Genomic DNA, 27,844 nt, shown 5'->3' with positions numbered 1-27,844 from the left:
ATAAAAACAAATAATTAAACAATTATTAAATAATTAAAATAATTGCATAATATGATGTTTAGTCCAAACATGCCCACGCGGTGTGTGCGTGTATGCAGCAGAGAGAGATTTAGGCTATAAATTGATTTTAGATGACCAGATGCATATATTAAATATTTGAAATATTTTTGGGTATATATTTCATATTAAGAATACATTTATTAAAAAGACGTTATTTTCTATAGGATACTGTATACTATGCTTGCTATGATTTCTGTGCTGATAATTGTGATCAAGGGGATCAAGAAGAAACCTGTTCGGCATACAGGTGTGTATCGGCCTGCCTACTGGAAAGAACCACCACTTAAAATATTTCGAAATATTTTGGCAGTTAAAAACAATGTTTAAAACATAACCTAATTTGGGCATAATTTGTTAGTAGGCTGATGATGTTATCAGTTATGATATCGAGTTTTAAAATAATCAAATAAAACAGTTTTTTCATAAGTATTCATTTAATTTCACATTAATGTGTGTCAATAAAGGGTGTTCTACGTATTATCTGTTCTCAAAGTCTCCTTTTTGTCACAATGACAGCATGATGCACAGTGCATATCAGATTAATACCTGCCTTTCATTCGTATTCATTTGCTCTTGTAGTTTGCGATTCTGAAATTACTTTCAAGCTTGATAAATCACTTTGTGGGTGCAATTTGATTCATTTGCATCTACACCGCCCTTTATTATGCGCATTTGGAGGCACACCTCTAAATTGCATATTAATTTTAGGGAAACACGTGAAAATTGCCGAGAGGTGCTATTTTGCGCATCTGAAAGATGCAGTCTTTAAAAGACTTAGTTAGTAGATCAGCTTGAATTTTTTTTTAGCGTGCTATCAAGTTTGGACGTTTTTATACACGCAAACCTTTAGTAAATCGGAGCCATATTTACATAATTTATACGTAATTGATGTCCGCCGGTCAAACAAACTGCTCACTAAAACACATATGCTTACACACAAACAGGTGAAAACATCAGTCATAGAGATGGTAGAAGCATTTTATACAGCCAGGTTAAATATTCTGTCCATCATAAAATTATTGCTCTAACAAACTGTAGACCACTGACAACGCAACTTCTCACATGCCCACAAAATGATGTTTCATCACACTTGTAGAAAAAAACATTCAGTCAGTGAACCGGATAATCAGTGCAGAATAAAGAGTGTTGCAAATATCAGAAATAACAAACCTCAGTCAGTGCGACTTATACAGAGATGTGACTTATCTTAAAATGTTTTGTTTCTTTCTCTCAACAACACGATTTTGACCAGGTGCTACTTTTTTTTTCCAGAAAATACAGTATGTTTCTATCAGCATTATATCAGCCATTTGCCATACTGCTCTCTGGATATTGTTCGGCATTGGCCATTGAAAACCCATATACTCAAAAAATTAATATTTTAGCCTATTTTTGAGATTTATTTCAATTTCATAACAAAATTTCATCATATTGAGTTGAGTAATTTTTAACTAAATTAAATTAATACAACTTAAAATATTTAGGATTTTTAAATTTGATAGATTTATAGATTATTCAATTCAATTTAATGGAATGTTGCTATGAAATTTAAATATGTAAATCTTAAAATATTTTTTTTTATTGCATCGGTCGACAACTACTCTGGATGTCAATACTGTGCACTAGGGCTGGGTATTGATACAGTTTTATTGATTCGATTCTGATTCACAATTCTATACCACACAATCAATCGAAACATTTATCAGTCAGTTGCCAATATACATTTTATTCGCATTTAAATTTGGTTGCTAATGCAAGTGATTTCCACTCATTGTAGTAGAGGGTTGCGCATAGAGTAAAAGATCGATCTCGGGATTTAAGTATTGATGTGGAGATTGTTCAAACAAAGAATGCAGTGCATCGGTAAATCTATATTTTTACCCACCCATGTTGTGCTTTTTGCATGGGTTTGTCTAGAACAGAACAGCTTTACCAAACCTGAAATGTGCTTTTAATATTTTGAGGATGTTGTCTATGTTATTATCTATTTGGCTGTGGTCAACTAATGGTTCTGTGTCTAAGGTTTCCTTTTCAGCGATAGTAGAAGTGAGGAAAGTGCTATTGATTTTTATTGTATTCATCGATTGGCCCCAATTATATTTACTCATTTTCTGTGTGTGTGTGTGTGTGTGTGGATGCGCCTAACTCCTCATTTTCAAAGCCCTTAGTCACTGTGTCTCTCACTGGTCTGTTTCCACAGAGAAAGACTACAACAGCCTTTGTGAGAGGCAGCCAATCGGACGCTTGCTATTCCGGCAGTTCTGCGACACCAGGCCGGAGTTGAGACGCTGTGTCAAATTTTTAGATGCTGTGGTGAGAAACGAATCACTAATTACTTTTTACTTTAAAGAAAAAAACATGTTTGGTTCTTCTCTTTACATCTGCATAACAAACTGGCCTGCATTCAGTGAAACAAACAAGCTGAAGCGAGTTCTGGAGCAATTTCACAAGGAATGGCCTAATCTTCTATTTAAATGTATGTTTACATAGAAAAACAATTCCAAAACAACACAGACAGACACAACGTCATGTGTGAACTGCCCCTTAGAAGGTAGCTGACTACTTAGATGTCAGACAGTGAGGCGGCTCACTAGATTTTGGAACAGAGCCAAGTCTTCCCAATCAAAGAGATCCTTTATATCATCTGACATTAATTTCACCACTAATACAGTTCATAATAACTTCTCTTGAACTCCCTTTATCCCTAGTTTGTACTGTTTCTCTGTTTCCACCCCTTTTAGACGCTGGGTGACCCAGCGCTGTACAGGAATGCTGGGGTCAAATCTGCACCATTGCTTCTGCCTCAGTTGAATGCCCACCAGCAAGTTTAGCTTAGAAGAAATGCCTGTAGTTCTTGACCACACCCATTACTCAGATAGTAGAGTAGGTGCAAGTATGTTTCTGCGCGAGGAGCAAAATTACATGCAAACAGGTTGCCAGACCCTCCGCTAAGCATCTTGATTTGAGATCAGCTTTACTCTCCAAAATCCTGTGTTTTAGGGTAAATCTTCCCTCAGCTATTTTTTTTTTCCGTAAATATTTTGACACGGCATGCCGTTTCAGATATGGAATGCAGACTACCATTTACTCTGTTTCTGCAAGCTACAACATAAACATCTCGATGTGCGTATCGTCTTACATGTACCTGAGCACACCCACGGAAAAAAAAACTTGCTGATGTTTACCTCACTTTGAAGACCTTGGTGCTGCACGTTCCGTAAAGACACTCTACTTGTGCCGTTTTATAAACAAATGCGCAGTATACAGTTAACAAAGTCTTGGCCTTAAAATAAGGGACTTTCCTTGCTTTCAGTTAAAAGGAAGCCTTCTTTGGACATACAGTATATTCGTTTATCAATGAGCCGTTGTAATTGAACCCGTTGCATTTAATGAGATTGGTGGTACTCATTAATAACTAGGATGGGTCTCCATTAATAACACAAGCAACAGATAAAGTTTATTGCTGCTCAATTTGCAAAAACAACAGTATTGACACACACACAAAGAGAAAACCACTCAATGCTCATTATTGAATGACTTTTAAATGTTCTTAATCAAAAATCAAACGTTAATAAAAAAGTTAGGCCTAAAAATAGAAACATTACGGCTCATTTTATTGTACTGGTGTACTTCTCAAACTATTGCATCAGTATTATCATATCTTATAATTATTCTGTGCAGAATTGTGCAAAATCAGTTGTGAAATGCACTTTTTACCCCTATTATTTTGCTTGTACCTGTCCATATTGTCATTATTGTCATACAAAATTAAAATGAGTTGCCCTGGGACAGTTTAAGTTAAGTTGTTATATGAACATCACATTAAAACTGACATAGAAACATTTTTACCAGGCAATGATTTTTGGTACTTTTCAAATGCCTTTTATGAACAGAATTTATTGTTCCCCTTCTGTCACTCACTCGACGTTGTGTTGATGTAGTGACACTAGGGGTCACTCTTGAGAGCCCCGAACACCTCAGATCTTTGAAAAAAGGCCAATAAGAATTGGCGAGTGGAATTTGCATGCCACTCCCCCGGACATACCGGTATAAAAGGAGCTGGCTCGCAACTACTCATTCAGATTTTTTCTTCAGAGCCGAGCGGTTGTACTATCAGCGAGCTGAATACTATTGCTGTTCCATTCACCTCTTAAGAAGCATATGCTGTTGGATATACGGCGCATTTCCAGCGGCTTTCTCTCCTTCTGCACGACGAGTGCAGATTTCGCCCCTGGGCGCTTCGACAGTGCTAAAAGAGTGTATATTCCTGCTAAAGAGTATATTTTCTCTATTAGAGCACACACAATGACGTTGAACATCTTTTTAAAGACGCGTCTTTATAAAGATGCCTTTCCGTCTTTGTGTGATTCCTGGATGCGGATCTGTCCGCTTCCGACGGCCACGGGCACTGCCTCACGTGTCTGGGCAGCGATCACACTGAGGCAGCGTTCGTTGATGGTTCATGTTCTCATTGCGAGAATATGACCATGGCAACATTGCGGTCGCGGCTTTCCTTCTTCCAGGGGAAAGCCACTCTAGCCGCCCGCCGCGCCTCGCCTTTTACCTCCAGGTACGAGGCCGGCCCGGCTGGTGCTGGAGGCGATTTGGGGGCTTCAATGGGCGAGGCTCCGCCGGGTAAATCCCCGCGGACCTCTCATTCCCCAGCACGCTTGTTTGCCCCCGGCGAGTTCTGAGAGGTGACCAGCTCGACCCAGGGCCAGCTTAGTGTCCCTTTGGAGCTCCGGAGCGGGATGAGTGCCCGATTGCTGCATTGGAGTGCGTACTGGAGACGCAGAGGACTCGACTGGGCTGCCACCTTTGGGTCGGCCCGCCCAGTCTGAGGCTGACGGCGAGATGACCACCATGCTTGCCCGGGCCGCCGCATGTGTCGGGTTGGAGTGGAACCTTCCACCCTCCCCTAGATGATTGGTTCTTGGGTTCGGGGCGCCGCTCACAGCCACGCCCCCCCCAGACAGGACCGCGACTGTGTTGGCACATCAACTGCCTCGAGTTGCTGGCAGTATTGCTCGCCCTGTGGAGGCTTTTGCCGTTGATCTGGGGCAAGCATGTGTTGGACGGACGGACAACACAGCGACAGTAGCATATATAAATCATCAAGGCGGCTTACGCGCATGTCGCAACTCGCCCGCCGTCTCCTCCTATGGAGTCGGCGGCGACTGAGGTCGCTGCAGGCCACTCACATCCCGGGCAACCTCAACGCCACAGCGGACGTGCTGTCGCGGCAGGTGACGCTCAGGGGAGACAAAGTGTGGTCCAGCTGATTTGGAGTCGGTTCGGCATAGCACAAGTAGACCTATTTGCCTCCTGAGAAACCTCCCACTGATATTCTTCGATGGGGGCCCCCCTCTGCCCAGATGCTCTGGCACACAGCTGGCCGGGGGCTGCGCAAGTATGTATTCCCCCCAGTGAGCCTACTTGCACAGACCCTGTATACTGTCTATATTGTCTCCATGCATGGTTAGGAGGATGGTTTGAGTGGCCAAAATTTCTCCAAGGATCACAGCTGAAGAACTGCAGAATTTAGTTGGGTCTTGGGGTCAGAAAGTCTCCAAAACTACAATCAGAAGTCACCTACATCACATCAAGTTGTTTGGGAGGGTTTCAAGAAAAAAGCCTCTGCTCTCATCCAACAACAAACTCAAGCATCCTTGGTTTGCCAGACACTCCTGGAACTTCAAATGTGGCCCGTTTCTATGGTCAAATGAAACAAAAAAAAAGAGCTTTTTGGCAGCAAACACCAGAGATGGGTTTGGCACATACAGAGAGGTAGCCATATGCAAAAGTACCCCATGGCCACGGTTAAATATGGTGGTGGATTTTTAATGTTGTGGGGCTGTTTTTATGCCAGAGGTCCTGGACATCTTGTTCGGATACATGGCATCATGGACTCTATCAAATACCAACAGATACAAAAATCAAAACCTGGCTGCCACTGCCAGAAAGCTTAAAATGAGCCATGATTAGATCTTCTAGCAGCACAATGATTGAAACAAACAAAATCAAAATTACCTCAAAAAATGGTTTATTGACCACAAAATCAAGGTTAGGGTTTGGGATTTATTGCAACTGTTTGATACCCATTTGAGGATAGGTTTTTGTGAATATTTTGAATGAAAGATCAAAAGGATAAACAGTAAAGACATATTTTTCACAGCCTTCTTAGCTCATATTTACCAAGGGTGCCAATATTTTTGGCCACAACTGTACATGCACTCCTGGACACTGTCAGTAAACAAATTAAATAAACTAATAAAAGTGTTAAAAATGATTTTTTGAGACTTGACTTTCTTGAAATCCAAGTGTCTGAAGTTGAAAAAACACCCAAATTTGAGTTCTGAATGTAGCTTTAAGGTGCAAGCTATAGTATGCAACATTAAAATGTATAGGGGCCGTTCACACCGAAAGTGTTTTTGCATCCATATGCGCAATACGGATGTCTTTGACCATTTTTTCTGGGTCTCACACATGGAATACTTTTGTAAACGTGTGTTGAGATATCTGCATTCTGTTTCATTAGTTGTGCTGCTTCTAGCTTTTTTTTCTTGGCCTGAATGGCCCCAAAGAATTTTAACTGCCCTGCTTTTGCTATAAATAAATAGTGTATTATGGATATACAGTTTCATAGCAATAAAATAAATGGACACAAATGTTTTTTTTTTTTGTTTGTTTTTTTTTTTTTTTGCTTGTTTATTTGTTATTTTATCATATTTTACTGTCTTTTTGTTTTTCTGAAATCATCCCGTGAGCCGTGTCTTTGACACCCCTGCTTTACAGGAAGTCAATGCGTTATCAGAAAGGTCACAAAAAAGTAAGGCATTGTGGAAATGTTCCCTCATGTTTTTTGTTTTTTTTTGTCATATTGATCATGTTGCTTTTGTTATAAAATAAGTTTTATGAGGATCTTGGATGAATCATAGACATATGTATTTCTACAGCTTTTCTCAGGTTTACGGTTTATGGTGTCAAAAACGTCATCACGCGTGTAGCTTGGTTAATTTTTGTTCAAGCCAGATACAGCTAAATAGTGGAACTAGTATACATGATGTAAATGTTTAAATAATAATGAATATACTGTAGAATATCAAATATTACAGCTAATGTTTCTCCATGGTTTCAGGCGGAGTATGGAGTGACGCCGGATGAGAAGAGGAAGGAGTATGGGCAGGAACTCCTCGACAAGTACCTCAACCCAAAGGTAAACTGAACATTAGTACAGAAACCATCTCATCAAAATAAACCCAGACAGGTTCATCAGGCCTGTATCACCCTAAATGGGTTTATCTGGTGATAATCAAGGATTAAATTGGAATGTGGGGAAACCCTAAAATCTAGTGATAATTTTGCATTCCCTGCTCAAATGACAAAATTAACAATCAGAAAAAAATAAAATGATCAAACAAAAATGGAGCATGCATCTAGGTAAGGGACATGGTTCCCAGTGCTGCTCCACAGAATACTACTTCCCAGTTTAACCTGTTGTGATTACCTGTTTATTTCCTGGCTACTTACCAAATAAATAAATGTATAGGAAATATTGTTTAGAGTTTATTTTATTATGTTTCTCACATAATAAAAAAGAGATCACGGAGTGATGCAACAGACATGAAACTAGCCATTCATTTTGGAAATGGTTTAGCTGTCATTATAGAAAAATATTTGATCGCAGAATGCTGCAATTTACCAAACAGAAACAAGCATTCCAGAAAGCAGTGTAATAACTGTAATTGGTAAGTTATAATCAAGATTTAAATGATTTTTTTCCACAGAAAAGTTTCATTTATGTTAAGTGTTATTAGATTTTTTTGTTTGTTGTATATTACCAGTCCATGTATGTATGTCCTAAGTATGCTACGGTATATTTTCATTTGTTTATAGTCAGAGGACTATATTCCTGAGGTATCAGCAGAGATGGTGACTAAGTGTGCAGAACGCTTGCAACAGGAGGCATGTAAAGAGCTCTTCATGGAGTGCACCAAGTGAGTTTTTAGACAAAAAACACTCTTATCATTTCATTAGATGGTACTTAAAGATACTGCTGTACTGCCTCTGCATAACAAACACAGTGAATGTGCCTACTTCCCTACTAAGAAGTTTGCCAAAAACAGTACTGTATGTGTCTAATTCCTCAGTAACAGTATGCAAAAAATACCTAGATGACCTACATCCGGTGAGATTCTGAAGTGCACATCCACTGGACACTTTACTATTCCATAATGCCACAACAAGTTGTTCCTTGATCTTAAATTATACTTGTTTAACAAAACCAGAGTTCATTATTTTCACAGTTGTTGTGACTACATCATATACTCGGGTCATAGGACAATACTCACATTCCTGTATGAAGTACATCCAGTATAAATACATTATACTACTCACCTGCATACCTAAAGAATGTATTTTTTAACGGTCGAGAAGTAAATTCTCCATCAAATTAAGTACATTTTCTGACAGCATGCAAATTCGGATTTCAAGTGTGATGGTCTGCCAAGTCACATTCCTTGTAAAAGCAAATTTACCTGGCTGCTTATAGTCCTCATACAACCCCAAATGCTAACTATTAAACTTTGATTTGCCTGGTGGACGATTGAATAAAGGGATAGTTCACCCAAAAATGAAACTGCTCTCATCATTCACTATTCAATATTTAAGTCCTTTTTTACTGTAAATCTCCACTTTCACTTTCACATTCTTTTGTTTTTGGCAATTAGCATTCTTTGTGACACCTACTGGGACTTAAATATTGATCTGTTTCTCACCCACACCTATCATGTCACTTCTGAAGACATGGATTAAAATACTGGAGTCGTATGGATTACTTTTATTCTGACTTTATGTGCTTTTTGGAGCTTCAAATTTCTGGTCACCATTCACTTGAATTGTATGGACCTACAGAGCTGAAATATTCTTCTAAAAACTTCGTTTTTGTTCAGCAGAAGAAAGAAAGTCATACAAATCTGGGATGGCATGAGGGTGAATAAATGATGCAAGAATTTTCAGTAACATTTTGTATGAAGCCCATATGTATAATACATTGTAAAGGCATTATAAATGCATTATACTGCATTCATAATATCTCATAATACACCTTACAATAAGTTATAACTTCTCATAAATAATTATAACTACAGTTACTGTATAATTCATTATAAGACTTCCCCTATTCATAGTTATATAGAGAATAATGCATTATAACCCAAGCAACATCCAATTTTAATACAGCAGAAGCTAATAAAGTTAATTGTATAAGTGCTGTGTAGTGTAAACAGTCAAAAGACTTTATGACTAGAGGTAGACCGATATATCGGTTTTACCGATTAATCGGTGTCGATAGTTTTAGATCTGCAAAAATCTCTAATCCCTAATATTGTGGGGGAAAAAATAAATTGTATATACTACCGGTCAAAAATTTTGAAACACGACTGAAATGTTTCTCATGCTTAAATGTTTGAAATTTGTTTTGTAGACAAAAATATAATTGTGCCAGCATATTAATTTATTTCATTATAAAACTAAAATGTAATAAAAAAAAAAAAAAAAAGTTTTTGAAATTAATGACTTGGACCAAATAATAAAGAAAAGCAGCCAATAAGTGCCCAACATATAGATGGGAACTCCTTCAATACTGTTTAAAAAGCATCCCAGGGTGATACCTCAAGAAGTTGGTTGAGAAAATGTCAAGAGTACATGTCTGCAAATTCTAGGCAAAGTGTGGCCACTTTGAAGATGCTAAAATATAACACAGTTTTGATTTATTTTGGATTTTGTTTAGTCACAACATAATTCCCATAGTTCCATTTATGTTATTCCATAGTTTTGATGACGTTACTATTATTCTAAAATGTGAAAAAAAAAAAAAAATTATAATAAAGAATGAGTGTTTCAAAACTTTTGACCGGTAGTGTGTGTGTGTGTGTGTGTGTGTGTGTGTGTGTGTGTGTGTGATATATATATATATAGTATATATATATATATATATATATATATATATATATATATATATATATATATACACACATACATATACTGTATATACAAAACTCTTCATCTGGTGAATATATAGGTGTAACACTTCTCGGTTAAAGGAGGAGGCGAGAAGCAGATTTTGTGGTTCAGGTAAGCCTTTTATTCTCCCCACTGCAGCAAATGCACTCTTTCAGGGCTTTCACCGTGTTCAATAATTCAGTCTAAACATAAACAACTATTTCAGAAAAATAAACTCTCAGCTTCGCAATAATAAGCTCTTGGCTTCACAATGAGGTCTCTAGTGCCCAGGCTCTCTTTCATCTGAGTGCTGCGTGGCCCTCTTTATGCCGCTCTCCCCATGCTCACTGAAATTAGAGACAGGTGTTAGACATAATTTAGCTCAGGTGTAAGCGCCCTTACCGCTTTCTCTCCGGAGAGATGCTTGACCACGCCCCCGCTGCCACAATAGGTTATAAAAATCTTTATTTGGTAATTACTAACATACAGGGCAGTTTAACAGAGCCAAGTCCCCTGTGTAATTCGGGCTTGTTTATAGTTAAAAGTCCAGCGTTATGCACCAAACCTTAATTTTTCTGATTATTATTGGGACTTTGGTTGTACACTAAATTGCTTTTGGGAATTTATACATTTTAGACTCTTGTAGACTCAATGTCTGTGCTGTCATAGTAAGGAAAGACTTAGAAATGTTTCATCATTCTATAAATCGATTTAAAAAACTATCGGCCAATTAATCGGTTATCGGCCTTTTCCACCACCTTGGTTATCGGTATCGGCAGACCTCTATTTATGACGTGATCATATTAAAAGTGGTCTTTGCCTACTTCTTGTAAAGTTAAAAAAGCAATATCTTCTTATAAAAACAGCCATAGCATAAACTTGTAACATATAATACATTCAAGTCAAACTTATATAATGGAAGTTATTTATAAAATAAGTCACCAAATAAGATGCACAAACATTAAAGTTTATTGAAGTCCTGTATAGAATCTGTTTGATTTGTTTTATTATTGTTGTGTGTTTTTACTCTCTCAGAGAGAGAGAGATAGAGTTTCTGATATATTTTAACCTCGTAGCTTTACAAGTGTTTTTCGTAATATCTCAAAATTTACATTGAATGTGTGTGTGTGTGTGTGTGTGTGTTTTGTATTTTGTGCATGTGTAATGTATATAAATTTCAGCTTGACTTGTAATGTCTTACATCCACTCAAAAATATGTTTATAAGAAGACATTACTTTTGTTAGTTTACTTAAAGCATTATTTCACTTTATTACAAATTTGTATATTACAAATATATATAATACATTATAACTTCTGCAGATAAAATTGGATGTTGTTTGTGTTATAATGCATTATACCCTAAGGTGTAACTATGAATATGTAAGTATTATAATTTATTATAATTGTGATTACAATTATTTATGAGAAGTTATAACATATTATAAGGTGTATTACGAGACATTACTAATGCATTATAAATATGGGCTTCATAGAAAGTGTTATCAAATTTTCATTTTGGAATGAACTATCCCTTTAAAGGAAATAGGGTCAGAAAAAGGATCTAGATACGTTGTTTAAATAAATGTAAGACTTTTTTTATCATTTTCATGATCAATGATTGATTGGTCTCCCTTTTTACCTTAGCAGGGTGTTTTTGCATATACTAAATGGCTCATTGAATCGAGGTGTGGGAGGGAGGTTGTATTTTTCATAACACTTTCTGTGAATGTGTTTTACTAGACTGATCCACGATTACCTGAGTGTGGCCCCTTTCGCAGACTACCTCGATAGTATGTACTACAGTCGCTTCTTACAGTGGAAATGGCTTGAAAGGTATAAACAAAACCTCAACTCATTTTTTTTTCTTTATAATATATGAACTCAATGATTTTCTGTATTACTGTGCTCTCCTGAGCGTGTTAAAGAGATAGCCACACAAAAATGATAACTCTTTGATCATTTTCTCACCCTCAAGTTTTTCCAATCCCATATTACTTTCTTTCTTCCATGGAACACAAAAGGAGATGTCAGAATTTTAGACCTAGTCGCCATTAATTTTCATTCGATGGAACAAAAGATTAAGTGAAAGTGAATGGTGACTGAGGCTAACATACTGCCTAACATCTTCTTTGTGCTCTACAGAAGAAAGAAAGTTATATGGGGTTGGAACAACATGAGTGTGAGTAAATGATGGTAGAATTTTCTTCTCTTTAAATTAGATAAATTGGATGTAGCTAAGAAATTTTTCTTGACTGCCAAGTAGATTCTCATTATTCCTTTGGGTGACATGATTTATTTATTAAGCTAAGCTTATACAAACCAGATGTGAACTCTGAACTTGCTATTTATTTACTTTTAGTCATAAAAATGTCCTGACTGAAAGTCAAAGCCAGGGTCTGGACAATTCCCATCCAGACCATTTCACTGAGAAGAACATGATATGCCGGAACAAATACTCTCATACATACACATTATGAGCCCAGTAATACACTAGACATCTACTGAATAAAAAAAACAACCTGTTTTAATTAGATTGAAGCTGTGCTTTTTAATGCTGTGCATCAGTGTCTATTAAATTCTTGGGAAGCAGAAGTTATTTTACTGTAAAAGTGTGTTCTAATTCAATTAGAAGTGGTGATGTTTCCTTTTTATGATTGTAACTTTTTGTATTATTCTCTTCCTTTCCATGACAGACAGCCAGTCACAAAAAACACATTCCGTCAGTACAGGGTTTTGGGAAAGGGTGGATTTGGCGAGGTGAGTATAAAATGATTTTAAAGGGAATTTTAATTCTGTCATCATTTACTCACCCTCATGTTGTTCCAAACCTGTATGACTTTATTTCTTCCATGAAACACAAAAGGAGATGTTAGGCAGTATGTTAATGTCGACACCATTCATTGCATCTTTTTTTCCCCATATAATGAGAGTGAATGGTGACTGAGACTAACATTCTGCTTGACATTTCATGTTGTGTTCTAATGTAAGAAATAAAGTCATTCGCGTTGGAACGACAGGATAACAGAATTTAGATTTTTGAGTGAACTATCCCTTTAACCATTGCTCTGTTTATGGCAGAAACATATCGGGGTGTTATTAATTTACAATGCCACTAAATCAACAGCTATCTGTTCATTCCAAGGTTCATAAGGCTACTATTCTAGATTTGTTACACTATCAGTCATACATCCTTCAGATTATAATGTGTACTGACACTCAATGTTGACAGATATTGAGAAAGCATGTCTCCAGTTTGGGTTTTTCTGCAAGATAACCTCTCTTATTGTGTCTTTTATTCCTCTCCGCTATCCTATGGAAGGTTCTTTTAACCCAGTTCATGTTTCACCCCAAAATCTAAAGCGAGATTTAATTTTGTATAAAGAAAATGAAGCCTATTTTTGGACCATGAAGATATAGCATTGTGACATTAATTTCATAACAGTGTAGCACATTTTTCTCAATTCTCATTACTGTAAAATAAAAAATCTCATACTCATTATTGGAATCTCAAAAAAGCGATATTAAAATGCTAAAGGAAGTATTTATATGGTAATATTTGTATAAACTGCCTTTATGCAGACTTTAAAATAAAACTGTATTACAGTAACACAAATCTAATAAAAGTATCCTTGAAAATAAAAGGAATTACATAAAACTAAAAAGTGAAAAGTCTGGACACATGGTATTAAGGATGGGTTAAATGTCATGAAATTAATTTACCAATGCAAAAAAAAAAAAAAAAAATCTTGTCCTAAAAGTAGGCTTCATTTATTTTAAGCAGAATATAATTTGTTGTTTGTTTGTTTGTTTGTTTGTTAATTTGAACTATGATCCAGGCATGTTTTCATGAGATTCACCCTTTTAAGGAAAATTCACAAGATAATAAATCCCACCACACCAAAAACAATCCGCTAACTCACCAATTATCAACTATAAGTCAACTTACTATTTACTATAAGTAAGCCATTTGTAGGTTTATTTCACCTAAATGTGTAACACAGTGGCTCTTTAAAGCTATCAAAACATACCTTTAATTATTTGAGCAGCCGTTCAGCCCAACACAGCAACATTGGCTGTACCAATGGTGTGAGTTTGAGGCTGTTTGTACAACCAATGTAAGACATGGAGTTTTTAAATCAATGAAAAGGTATAATCAGTGATTATTTTTGCATTTCCGTTTGGTGACGCTAGCGTCGCAAACATTACACACTTCAACTGTAACCTCATTACTGTAAACAAGCCTTACATGATAAAAGAGTTATTTATTTGACAGAGTTATATTTGAATGGGTCTCACAGCTCGCCCCCCCTCTCTTTTTGTACCCAAGGTCTGCGCATGCCAGGTGCGGGCCACAGGGAAAATGTACGCCTGCAAAAAGCTGGAGAAGAAACGGATTAAAAAGAGGAAAGGGGAGTCCATGGCCCTGAACGAAAAGCAGATTCTTGAGAAAGTCAACAGTCGGTTTGTTGTAAGCAACTGAAGTGCTCTTGTTTTGCCTGATCTTAAATGTGTTTTCTCAGCTGTCTTTTTTGAGCTTCACTTTATCTTTCCATCTCTAACGCTGAATTACAGATGTGACGATTCAGTTCTGAAGTATTGAGAGAAAGGCAAGGCGAGGCTACACTGTTTTAGGTCCGATTTGCTCAGAGCTGCCCTGCGTTTAGCCATTTCCTGTGAGATCAGCTCTTAGTTGCACTAATCTTATCATGGACCTCACTGGTAGCTGTTTATATTCAGATTCTGACACTTTACAACTGTATTATTACATTTAGCTGACTTAGTTTTTTCAAAACCTAGTAAGCTGCCTTACTGTCAACTGCATACATAGAAAGATGTCTTCTAACTGAAATGGAACCTTATAAGTGACTGAATTCTCGACAGAAGCATCAACTCTGCTATGCTGCTCATGAGAAACAAACAAGAGATGTGACTCACAATGGATTCTAATTGAGATTCATCAAAGTCTTTCTAGCAAGTCAGTCCACTGGCAGCCATCTTTGAAACGCTCTCGGGCAGCAGTTTTTCTATGTTAACAAGCAGCATACAAGAGCAGCTCCTATCTTCTTGAATGGGGAAAGTACAAAATCTCCAAAACAGTTGGTCAAGGTTACGATCAAAGAACATATTTAAAATGCAGTCAAATTCTTCCCTTCTACATTCGTTGACATTCATAACATTCATTTTAATAGAAGTGGCCCATCTCTGCTAAATAGTTTTTGGTTTGATGTTAGCATGTTGTTAAGCTAACAACACTGTATACCAATAAGCACAGACAATGCAATAGATAACACACAGAAGTATCAGGGAAAGTTGTCCATATTTTAATTACGTTGAACTATTTTCACCTGAACTTTTCAGTAATAAATAAAATATACTTACGCAATGTCACACGATCAAGAATGCTGAATATCAGTACTTTATAAGCCGTGTATGATATTTAGCTGTGCTGATATATGGATGTTTTGTCATGTATAACAGATTTCAACTTTTTTTATTTATATATATGAAGGTGTCATTAAAATTGACTTAAAAACTTCTTAAAAGGCCTTCATCATTTATTTTTGGTACTTTTCAAACGCCTTAATGTATAGATTTTACTGTTTCAGCTAGGGCTGGGTATTGCCAGCCACCTCACGATACAATACGTATTGTGAAAAATCACGATATCATGGTTCGAATTTGCATTTAATTTAAATTAATTTGGGTATATTACAGTTATAATGTCCATTTGCTTACATACAGTATGAAAGAAATTCTCTTTAAGCTAATGCTGTTATTCATTATACAGGGGACCTTCTAACTTGTTAAATTACAGGCATATCAATTTTACAAATTTTATTTTATCATTAGTTTTTTATCATTTTGGTGACATTTTAGCTTTTTTTTTAAATGTTGTACATGTATTACATCAATAAATATGGTGTATTGAAATTACATATATTATTTTGCATATATACAGTATATTGTTACATGTTTGTTGTTTGCACTCCTTACACGTATTTACTTAGATATGTAGAGCAAGTGCTCAAATGGTACTGTCTCTTTAAGACCTGTGGAAGGGACTTTGACAGTAGTGTTTGTTTGATCGAATGGCTTCTTTCCAGCATCCATATTACGTGTGATTAGAATTAAACATTTCTTTTGTTGTTTTTGATAAATAACTGACTGTAGAGAACAGAAAGGATATTAAAAGAGACATTATTAAACAACAAATGGTTTGCTTGGATCTAGTCTTTGGATTTGGACATTACACAGAAAGAGTCAAAGCTTTTACTCACAGCACGCAATGAAAAGATCTCGGTGCTGAACTTCTATGCCACTACACCACTCAAACACTGGTGAGTGAAATCTAAAAAATGCACCGGCTAGTGACTAATCACAGACGTTTTTTGCAGCATATGGGAAATATTTACACACATCTGATTGTTGGGGATTGTAGATAGAAAGAAACAGCAGATAGAAACCCCTAGATACAAACGCGTGAGAGAGAGGTCCAGCATGTCCGTGAGAGAAACCGTGAATCCTGCAGGATCAGTTTCAGTCTTTTTCGTGCCTCACAGACGTGTCTCTGACTGCACTGAAAATATCACGATGTATCATGATACATGATATATCGTGTCAATATCATACAATATCGATACAATATCATGAGAAAAATTATCGCGATATATCGATATTTGATTGTATCAACAGAGCCCTAGTTTCAGCCTTGTCCAAGACCCAGACTTTCAATATTAAACTATGAAAATCCATTATAAAAATAGAAATAATTACATGTTTAAAACTATGATAGTCTAAACAAAGAGTAAAATAAATATAAACCATTTCAATATTATCATTTGAAAATTATTTCAATAAGTTGTTCATAAGTTACAATTGTTAGTAAGTTAGTGTACTTGTAAACCAAGTCAACAAAATTGTCAGTAAAAAGTGATGTTTGATGAAAACAATGAAAATTCAAGGTAAACATCTCTTGTGAGTAGAGTATTTTTATTGGGCCAAATTCTGTTCTGGCCAAAACAAGTTGTCTAGCAGCATACTGTTGATGCCTATCTTTTGGAATGCTTATGAGCCCTTTCAATTCTGTCTAGGTAGGCGCTTTTGGAATAGACCTTATAATGCAAGTAATAAAATATCTCATGTAGAGTAACTTTAGATTTACCAGAGTCTCCTTTCAATCTTTACATTCAAAATCGTTTTCTTAGTCATCGAATTCAAGAGATCCAATTGTCTCTCAGAGCCTTGATGTCTTGACGATAACCTCGTGTTTAATGAAATAACATTGTTTTCGGAATTTGTGTATCCATTAGCCTGACCTCAAGCATGCTATTTTGAGTTGTTTTGTTTGGCCGTTTTCTCAGGATTGTTTCTTAATTTCTCCTCTATGTTTATACACTTTCCCACACAGGCTGTATATCATTTTTACAACAAAGCAATTCTGTATTCATATCGTTGTGATGTACCTTTTTCTTTTCCTATATAGGTGAGTCTCGCGTATGCATACGAGACAAAAGATGCCCTGTGCTTAGTCCTCACGTTGATGAACGGAGGAGACCTGAAGTTTCATATCTACCACATGGGAGAGGCGGGTTTTGACGAGAAGCGGGCAGTGTTCTACGCAGCTGAGATCTGCTGTGGTTTAGAAGATCTCCATCGGGAGAGGATGGTGTACAGGTATGAATATTTGGTCAGAATTTTAAAAAACTATGGCTGTCAATCAATTACAAATTTTAATGAGAAGTTATTACATGATATGCTGAATAATTAAATGAATCACAAATGAAGAAAGCTCATTACAGACATTGCATTATTGTAAAAGATATGACAATACAGACATTACAAAAAGGAGCTTTAGAAGACAAGATATTGTTTGTTTTATATTTTATCTTTAAACACCAGTCCACAGCAAATCCATTTTTTCAGTCGAGTTTGTCAATCTGTTTGTCTGCTATATTTTTTAATCGTTTAATTGTTTAATGGTCTATGCAAACTTGCGTTCTATGAATGTCTTTGGCCGTTGCACTGAATGGTGATGTGTTTGCTTTAAAATTTTTAATTAATATATAATTTAATTGTGCTGTTAAAGTGGCAGCCCTAAAAAACTAATTGATAATGGACTGATTACTGACCTGTATGTTTCTTTATTGTTTTATCTTCTGACAGGGATTTGAAGCCAGAAAATTTACTGTTGGATGACCATGGTAAGTCAGTATCTGATATGTGCGATATGATCACTGACTAAGGGCAGGGTTCAGTGTTATGGAAATATAAACAAATTTCTGAAAGAAAAATTACATCTCATTCTAAACTGTACCACTTATGTTTGCCACAAGAGGGAGTAGACCACCAAATGCAAAATGATCATCAGAAAATATGTATACAAGATTTTTATTTTTATTTTGAAATTTTATAAGTACAATTGGTCTGTCAGTCTATCAATTAATTAAACATAAACTAATTATAAAATAATTAAGTCAAATTAAATTATTATTATTATTATTATTGGAAAACTAGATATTGTTAGTATATTAAAGTTCACATAGTAGAACTAGAATTTCTTGTTTCTGTGGAACACAAAAGGAGATGTTAAGTAGAATGTTTATGCTGTTCTTAACCATACAGTGAAGGCAAATAGTGACCAGGGGCTGTCAAGCTCCAAAAAGCACCATATGTAGTCCTTATAACTCGTGCGTTACATATATTCCACATCTACTGAAGGCACACAGTAGCTTTGTGTCAACTGAAAAAATTTAGTTTGTTATTCACAGGAAATCTTCCCCTCTGTTGCAGCTCTCAAACCTCATTTGCACTTCTGCATGTTAAAATTTGGCGCATCACGTCTGTTTAGGAGACACACCACAACCAAATTAATTTTGGGTCATTCTTGTTAAAGCTTATATATCTGCCAAGTTTATATATACTGTATATATGCATACGTGAATGAGATTTGAAGGCTGTGGTGGAGGATGGGAGTTTTCAGTGAATTACTTCAGAAGACTTGGAATAAAGCAGATGAGCCTTATTGACTGCTTTTATTAAACATTAAAGGGATAGTTCACCCAAAAATGAAAATTCTTGCAACATTTCCACACCCTCATGCCATCCCAGATGTTTATGACTTTATTTCTTCTGCTGAACACAAACAAAGATTTTCTCAGACTATCTCAGCTCTGTTGTTCCTTGCAATGCAAGTGAATGGTGACCAGAACTTTGAAGCTCCAAAAATTACATAAAGTCCACATAGTAAAAGTAATCCATAAGACTCCAGTGGTTAAATGTCTTCAGAATCAATATAAGTGTGGGTGAGAAACAGATCAATAATTAAGTCCTTTTTTACTCAGAACTCAAGACTAAAAAAATGACTTAGGAGCCATTGGCTCCTAAACTGAAACATTAAGGAGCCAAATGGCTGTTTTTAGTTGCCAAATCACAGAATTGCTCGATTTAGATTGCTGTTCAGAAACAAGATAGGAAGCAGAAGAAAAGGAAGACAGCTGATATCCCATTAACTGGAGGTTTAATAAACAATATATATAGTTGAGAAGATAAGTTTGCATTCCCTTTTGTCTCATATATGTTCACACCCCTTTCATAATTTATATAAATATAAGATATTAATAAAAAAAAAAATTTAATACTGCTCTTCAGAACCTACATTACAGATATTTACATAAAGTATAGTATGCATATAGTAGTGTGTTGTCTTCTTGAGCATCAATGAATGTTTGCATCTTGTGTAATAGTTGTGTGCAAGTCCCTCAGTAGACCTTTTTCACACTCCGGGTTTGGGAACGCAGCAGTAAACGTTTGCAGGGTAATCTTTGACAGCGGTGAATGGGAGACCACAGCAAATAATATTTTCACTTATCCATTTGATCCAAGAGCAAAAGAAAAAGTCTGCTATTACATCTGAATGACTTTCCAGAAGAAGGAAAAAATAGAGAGCGGTGGATTAAGACAGTCAGATGGGAGAAGATGACAAATTTACTGTCACTCTCTCAGCAGGTGTAATCAAAACCCCCTTGCGATTCATTTTTTAGGATAATATAACACAAAGCATAATGTTATAAACTTACACTCAATATGAAAAAAAAAAATCATTCAATATGAAAAAAAAAAGATCATATAAAAAAGTTAGCTATATTTATGCTGGTAAATAAGGTGGAAACACATCATCACATTCTGTGAAAAAGGTCTATATATACAGTATATTTATATATATTATATATATATATATATATATATATATATATATATATATATATATATATATATATATACATATATATATATATATATATATACACACACCACCATATAGAAGTTTGGGGTCACTTGCCTGAAATGTTTCTCATGATCTTAAAAATCTTTTGATCTGAAGGCGTATGCTTAAATGTTTGAAATTAGTTTTGTAGACAAAAATATAATTGTGCCAACATAATTTATTTAATTACAAAACTAAAATTTTATAAAAAAAAAAAAAAAGTTTTTAGAATGGATGACTTGGACCGAATAATTAAGAAAAGCAGCCAATAAGTGCCCAACATATAGATGGGAACTCCTTCAATACTGTTTAAAAAGCATCCCAGGGTGATACCTCAAGAAGTTGGTTGAGAAAATGTCAAGAGTACATTTCTGCAAAATCTAGGCAAAGTGTGGCCATTTTGAAGATGCTAAAATATCACACAGTTTTGCTTTATTTGGGATTTTTTTAGTCACAACATAATTCCCATATTTCCATTTCTATTATTCCATAGTTGTGATGACTTTACTATTATTCTAAAATGTGAAAAAAAATATAAAATAAAGAATGAGTAAGTGACCCTAAACCTTTGAAAGGTTGTGTATATATATATTTTATATATTAAAATTTTTTTAAATATTGCCTTAGTCTTTCTTTACTGTTACCGGATGGCCCAGGCACAGAGACTACAAGACTGCAAATTGAATGAAATCCCAGATGCAGTTTATTGTACTACTCCAATCCTAATCAATAATTACCAGAAGAAGAAAAATATTGGTACACAATACGGGATTTTAATTATAAAAAAGTCCGAAATATGCATGGGACTCTTATTTTGAAATGTCTGCGCTCCCAGTTGTGAGCTCAGTGACGGCTGATTCGCTGAGAAAGTGAATCTGATTCAAACTGCTAACCTGAGCTCTTGAATTCACTCTCTCAGTTCTTTTCAGGTGATTCATGAAAAAAACCCGATTCAAAAGAGTCGTGGGTTGTGCTTTTTTTTCCTAGTCACTATACAGTATGCTTTAATTTTCTCGGAAAAGAGCAGTGTGAACATTCTTAAAAAATTCTGCTTTTGTGTTCCATGGAAGAAAGAAAGTCATCTGAGTTTGGAACAACACGATGACAGAATTTACATTTTTGGATGAACTATTCAAAAACAAAACACTGAAAGAAATCATTAAATCATATCTGCCTTTGGAGGAATGAATATAACTGTGATGTTTTTCCTCAGGTCATATACGTATATCAGATCTGGGCTTGGCTGTGCATGTACCAGAGGGTCAGACAATCAAAGGCCGGGTGGGCACTGTAGGGTACATGGGTGTGTATGTTAGGATATTATTACCCGAACAATAAAAGCAGCTTATTATGCAGAAGTTTGCATGTGTTTGGATTGTGCCTGTTTGTGTCCCATCAGCCCCAGAGGTGGTGAAGAACGAGCGTTATACATTCAGTCCGGACTGGTGGGCTCTCGGCTGTCTCCTGTATGAAATGATCGAGGGCCAGTCACCCTTTCAGCAGCGCAAGAAGAAAATTAAGCGAGAGGAGGTGGAACGTTTGGTGAAAGAGGTGGAGGAGGAATATTCCAGCAAGTTCTCAGAGGATACCAAGTCACTCTGTAAAATGGTCAGTGTCTGTACCATCATGCTACTGAAGTAACATATATGTTCTTTAGAGCCTCTCAAACTTAAACTGTGACCTAGCCTGGTGTGACATGAGAAGATTCCAAGCGACTAACAATTTTACTCTCTAATCAGAACAGAGCTTTTAGTAAACATTATATATAAAAATAAATAAATAATAAAAAAACCTGGTGGCTTGGGGGCCCTAATACCGCTTATAGCTAGAAATTGCCTTGATGTTTAATATGCATGAAGAATCGGATTTTGGTCCAGTGAGATCTCACTGGGGGTGGGGCTACCCCACCACATCTCTGCACAAAATAAAAACTTAGTGACCAACAAAATGTAGTGTCGTTTTGCCCCTACTGAGTGTGTAACAGTTTGATTATGTAGAAAGGTGCAAGCTATCTGACAAGCATTGTTAGAGCTAGTCAATGTAGAAATGTGTTTCCATTTTGACTGCTTAAATTTATGTATTTAAAACTATTGTTTTAGCTACTTGCCAAAGATCCCAGTGAGAGGCTTGGCTGTCAGGGGGGTGGAGCCACAGAGGTGAAAGCTCACCCTATTTTTCGTTCCATCAACTTCAAACGACTTGAAGCAGGCATGCTCGAAGCTCCCTTTATTCCCGATGTGAGTTTTTTCTAAAACCGTCAACCATATTTCACCAAATTTACTGGGACTAGCAACCACAATTAAAAACAATGTTTGTTAAGCATTTTAGAAAGTTTTTTGCACATATGTATGTAGCATGACATGCAGTTTTCTGCCTGCAGCCTCAGGCCATCTACTGTAAGGATGTGTTGGACATTGAGCAGTTTTCCACGGTGAAGGGGGTAGAGCTGGAGCCCAAAGACGACTCCTTCTACAACAAAGTGTCCACTGGAAGCGTTCCCATCCCCTGGCAAAATGAGGTCAGGTCCCCACCCAAAATAACCTTAATAAATGTTTTACTCTGAACCACGATTGCATTGATAAGGAGATTTTGGCAGATAGAAAACAAGCAATAGTTCATTCTACATGTATTTTACCAGTGTGACAGCCAATATCGCAAATCTTTAGTAAAATCACCATTCACACTAAAACACTAATCTGGAGTTTAACATGCTTAAATTCAGGTATGAAAACATGATGTACAAAAGAAAGATGAAAAACACAATTTTAGGGCCTAATTAGACAGCTACTAAAATGTGCGTATACTGTATGTCAACTGCTATGTTCAGAAATTCTCTCTTTGAGTAATATACACTCGTTTTTAGGGAAAGATTCTTTTTGTAATGTATATTAGCTTTATGGTAATATTAAGTGTGTTCATTTCATTGATCTGTTCAGATGATTGAGACAGAGTGCTTTAAAGAGCTCAACGTGTTAAACTTAGATGGCACTGTGCCCCCAGACCTGGACTGGAGAGGTCAACCCTCACCCCCACCCAAACAGGGCTTGCTGCAGAGACTCTTTGGCAGACAGGTGAGATTTACTCACTATCTTCAATTATTTAATACACTTGTCATGTGTGCCATATGCCACATTTTATTCCCCAGTCATTAATGTTTCCTTCACTAGTCAATGAGCTAATCAACATCTGCTTGAAAAGCTCAGCGAGAGGTTGATCTCAACCTTTGTGTGTCCTGTATTGTGTTTGATACTTAAATCATATCTACATTTCAAGAAATGATTCATGTAATATACTCATTTGCTTGATATTCCTACACTTTCGGGAAATACTCAATAATATACTACATTTTTCACAATGAGGGTCATTTACATAGCTGCATTGTTTCCAGGTTAAATTATTTGGCTCCCATCTAGGCACATTTTAAAAACAATATTTGGGAAACCTGTTTGACAACAGTCCTTAATTTTGCAATTCCTTTTGGTGGCACAAGTGGCGCAGAAATTACACACTTCACCATTCATTTTGTTACCGTTTCTGAATTACACTAGCATATAGATGTCCTCAAAGTTAACAGACTTAGACTAAATGCCACAAAGCTCTAATTTTTCATTCATGGGTTTCTGTTCTGCCAAAACTATGCCTGACTGAAGTGTTTTGTCAGTGGTTTTCCAGTTTTTGACTGTGCTTGTCTCTATGTTGCCCCCTCAGGACTGCTGTGGAAATTGCAGCGACAGTGAGGAGGAGCCCACACGGCTCTGAAGCCGTGGCCTGTCTGGGGCTCCTCCCCCACACCACTGAGGATCTTATTTGTTTACAGTTTTTGCACAATTGTATTTTTAAGATAGCTCTATAGAAATATTGGAATGTATATTTTCACTATATAGCCATGCAGTGTATCTTATTTAAAGTCATGAAAAGGACAGAAAAAAGGGTCACAATTATTGTCCTTTATGAAGTGTGAAGTGTGTCGAGGACAGATCATTCAACACTGCTCAAGTCTCAAAGCTGGTTGACCCAGCCAATCCTGTACATGTCTCCAATCCGTATCACAGCCTCTTTGCGCTTTTATTTTCTTTTTCTGTTCTTGTACTTATTCATATACATGTACAGAATGTACTCTGAATATTTGTTTTAGGCGTGGGGAGCAAAGGAAATTTGCTTTTGCAAATATTTTTATATTTATATTTTTAATTTTATTTTCTTATGGTAATCTCGACAATCAAACGACACCATTTGTGTAAAACAGTGATAAACGTGCAGTAATGGATTAAAAAAAAAGGCAAAAACAGGAGGTGACTAAAAATGAGGGACATTTTTGACATAAATTCTTTATCAGAAGTCTCAAATAGTAATGTGAGGTTGTTTAGCTAGAGAAACCTAGTAAACCAAACAGACGTGATTAAAGTGCATATATGTACAATAAACAACTGCAGACAGTTGTATCATGTTGTAAATATGTGACACTCATCTGTAAAGTCTTGAGTGCGTCTTCCTGATTATTTCTCTCTGGATAAATGGGAAAATCATCCCAGTGATAACCTTGTGCGGCCCATATGCTACATAATGAGTCAAACCATGAGGCATTATTTTCCATTTATGAAATATTTCACAATGTCGTTCTTTAAAGGTCTGTGACTAGTTGTAACATGACATTGTTAGATTCCAGCTATGAAGACTGAAAGATAGGATAAAGAAATACTCAGATACTTAGGAGATTGTAATGGATAAACATGCGATTAGACAATACATGTTATTTCATTGTTTAAAATAGATATGTGTTATTTTGATAGGCTACATTCAGTTTAATTGCTGCTTTTTTACATATAGGAAAAAAAATATTTTCCAAAACATTTTTTTTTTGTTCTGTTTTGTTGTTGTGTTTTTGTTTTTTCAATTTGCTTTGCTTTGTTTTGTCCTTCTGTTTTTTCCTTCAGTTTTTTGTTTGTTTTATTTTTATTAGTTTTGCTTTGTTTTTTCATTTCACTTAATTTCTTTTAATTTGCTTTGTTTTGTTTCATTTTGCTTTGTTTTTGTTCTGTTTAATTTCATTTTGCTTTGTTTTTTATTTTATTTGTTTTTGTTTTGTTTTGCTTTGTTTTTTTTTTTTATTTTATTTGTTTTTGTTTTATTTTATTTTGTTTCATTTCATTTTGCTTTGCTTAGTTTTTTTTTTTTTTTAATTTCGCCTTGTTTTCTTTTTGTTGTGTTTTTTGGTTTTATTTTTGTTGGTTTTGTTTTGTTTTGTGTATCCCCTGCAATCAAGATAAGCTCTTTAAGTTTTCATTTTGCTTGAATTGTGATAGCTTGGGAATTTTCTTAAGCACTCTTTAGACCAAACAAATTACATTTTTGTCCTCTATCATCATTGAAGGTGCCTTTTGAAGTTTTAAGGTACTCTTTTGTCATTAGCGTTTCTTATTCAAACGCCTACATGTTTTTGAGACGGCTCAGCATCTTGATGCACACACTTTTTTATCTGCTGTTGTTTTACCTCAGATAATACTGTGCCCTATGGATGTCCATTCTTTTTCAAAACTCTTGTGAATTTTTCTACTGAACATTTGGATGTCGTAGTATTTCACAAGAGACTTTGGGACTTTACATTTAAGCCTAGCTGAACGTGCAGTGTAAGCCTAATGTTTCAGAGGAAGTCCATGGAAGAATCGTCACCTCATGACATGCTCGGTCTACACATTTCTCATCCACTGACGGTTTACGTTAATTCTCCTCTGAGATAAACTCAAATACATTCCAATCTCTACCGTACTGTACAGTTGTAAAATGTATTCAGTTTTTTCTTTTGTTTATTTAGCAATAATGGATTTTCTAAATATAACTACAATATAATTGTGTATAAAATACATTTCAAATCTAGAGCCAGACGGAACTTAGTTTGACTCAATGTTTTCCTGAGCCAGGCTTTTAACACTGTGAAGTGATCATTTCTGTCACAGTTGTACAATTTTTGTCTCTTTTGTGCATTGCACTGATTTTGATGTTTTATTCTTTTGGTTGCAAATTTGTGTATGTGTGTATGTATATGCCTAAATGCTGAATGAGTGTGTGCGCTTATACCTGCACTGCATGTGCCCATATTCTTTATCAGAACCACTAGGGAATGCCATTATTTCTATCCCTAAATGAGTGAAATGTTACGTTCTAGGCAAGGTTTTACTGTTTCTTTTTTCTTTCGAGAGAAAAGGTGGACAACTTAAGGCTCACTGATAATAATATTATATAATATTAGTCATTTCAATATCATAGATTTTAATAAACCTTTAAAACGACGTAATTAGACATGCCAGTGTGTTTCATTGAAGTCAGTTTCAAAGAGGAAACAGCACAGTTTCAGCCACATTTGTCAGTGTAATTAATTCAAGACTTTAAGTTACAATAAAATCAGATTGCCATATTAATGTTTTATTTTCTGTTTTGAAGAGTATTAACACATTTTACTGCCCAAATGAATTTATTCCTATATCTTAAAATATCTCAAAGTGTAAGGTGCAGTTTTAAGCATTATTTTCCATTAGCAAACTACAGGGCTATAGCTGGGAAATCACTGTTTTAAGTATTAAAAATGCAGAGCAATTTTAAAATAAAACTAAAAACTGTTCTTAAAATGTTAAATGCTTAAACCAGGTATACAGTCAAATTTGACTGATTTAGTAATTGTGGATAACATGCTAATATGAGTAAAGAATAAAGCCTATATAACCTGGAGGATTTGTCTGTTCTAAGCAGGCCAAGTGAATTCAAAAAGTGTGGTTATATTAGTCAATGTGCCATTGTTGTTAACTTACCATTAAAATTGTTTCAAAAGTTTGACTGAATTGTTTTGCTGATATAGACAGTGACTCAATTACTCAGTTTTGATCATTTGAAATGGATACATATCCATATTATTAATAATACATGAATTAATAAGTTATTTTATTTTCCTGATATGTATGTAAAAGTCCATAGATCTTTTATTTAAAAAGAATGTTCTGTTGCAATGAAAACTTGTCTTGTACCTGTTTATCCCTATTATTGAAGCCTTATTTTTATGTGATACAAAGAAGATGATGCCTGGATTGCACATTGAATACTAATTTTTGCTAAACTCAGTAGTCGATTCTCACTCAGGTTACTGCCATCAATATGTATGTTGTTATTATTATTATTATTATTTGCTTAATATATGTAAACGGCCTTACTTGTGAAATAATGTCAAATTACTGGTTTATATTTGTAAAATTTTAAAGTTGCATAAAATAAATGCCACTGGGAACATTATTTATAGACTTTGGTGTAAAAAGTGTTAGGATGGATGATGATGATGATGACTATGATTGTGAAGGAATTTGTTGAGGAAATGTTCTTGTCAAAGCACTGATACTCTCTCTCTCTCTCTCTCTCTCTCTCTCTCTCTCTCTCTCTCTCTATATATATATATATATATATATATGTATATGTATGTATAAATCTGTCTCTTTCTCACTGTTTTTTGGTCTGTCTCTGACCTGTGAAGCCTG

At 35.6% G+C, this 27,844-nt stretch overlaps 1 protein-coding gene across 4 annotated transcripts in view; it reads left to right on the top strand.

The window, feature by feature from the left end:
* Positions 1-27,605, top strand: part of LOC127429009 (G protein-coupled receptor kinase 6-like) — a 55,344-nt gene extending 27,739 nt beyond the window's left edge. For 3 of the 4 annotated variants that reach the window (XM_051677732.1, XM_051677734.1, XM_051677735.1), the window contains 14 exons: positions 2,261-2,373; positions 7,199-7,276; positions 7,957-8,057; positions 11,804-11,896; positions 12,757-12,820; positions 14,391-14,531; positions 17,547-17,737; positions 18,227-18,264; positions 21,541-21,630; positions 21,727-21,935; positions 22,427-22,564; positions 22,708-22,845; positions 23,328-23,398; positions 24,036-27,605. In XM_051677732.1, the coding sequence (XP_051533692.1) occupies positions 2,261-2,373; positions 7,199-7,276; positions 7,957-8,057; positions 11,804-11,896; positions 12,757-12,820; positions 14,391-14,531; positions 17,547-17,737; positions 18,227-18,264; positions 21,541-21,630; positions 21,727-21,935; positions 22,427-22,564; positions 22,708-22,845; positions 23,328-23,398; positions 24,036-24,180 (1,610 nt within the window). In that variant the 3' untranslated portion in view covers positions 24,181-27,605. Of the gene's footprint in view, positions 1-2,260; positions 2,374-7,198; positions 7,277-7,956; positions 8,058-11,803; positions 11,897-12,756; positions 12,821-14,390; positions 14,532-17,546; positions 17,738-18,226; positions 18,265-21,540; positions 21,631-21,726; positions 21,936-22,426; positions 22,565-22,707; positions 22,846-23,263; positions 23,399-24,035 lie in introns of all 4 variants that reach the window. The other variant, XM_051677733.1, reaches the window with a different exon arrangement.
* The last annotated feature ends 239 nt before the right edge of the window (positions 27,606-27,844 follow it).

This window comes from Myxocyprinus asiaticus, chromosome 38 (assembly GCF_019703515.2).
Source record: "Myxocyprinus asiaticus isolate MX2 ecotype Aquarium Trade chromosome 38, UBuf_Myxa_2, whole genome shotgun sequence".
NCBI lineage: Eukaryota > Metazoa > Chordata > Actinopteri > Cypriniformes > Catostomidae > Myxocyprinus > Myxocyprinus asiaticus.
Note: the sequence above shows the minus strand (reverse complement) of the source record. Positions and strands in the feature narration are given on the sequence as shown.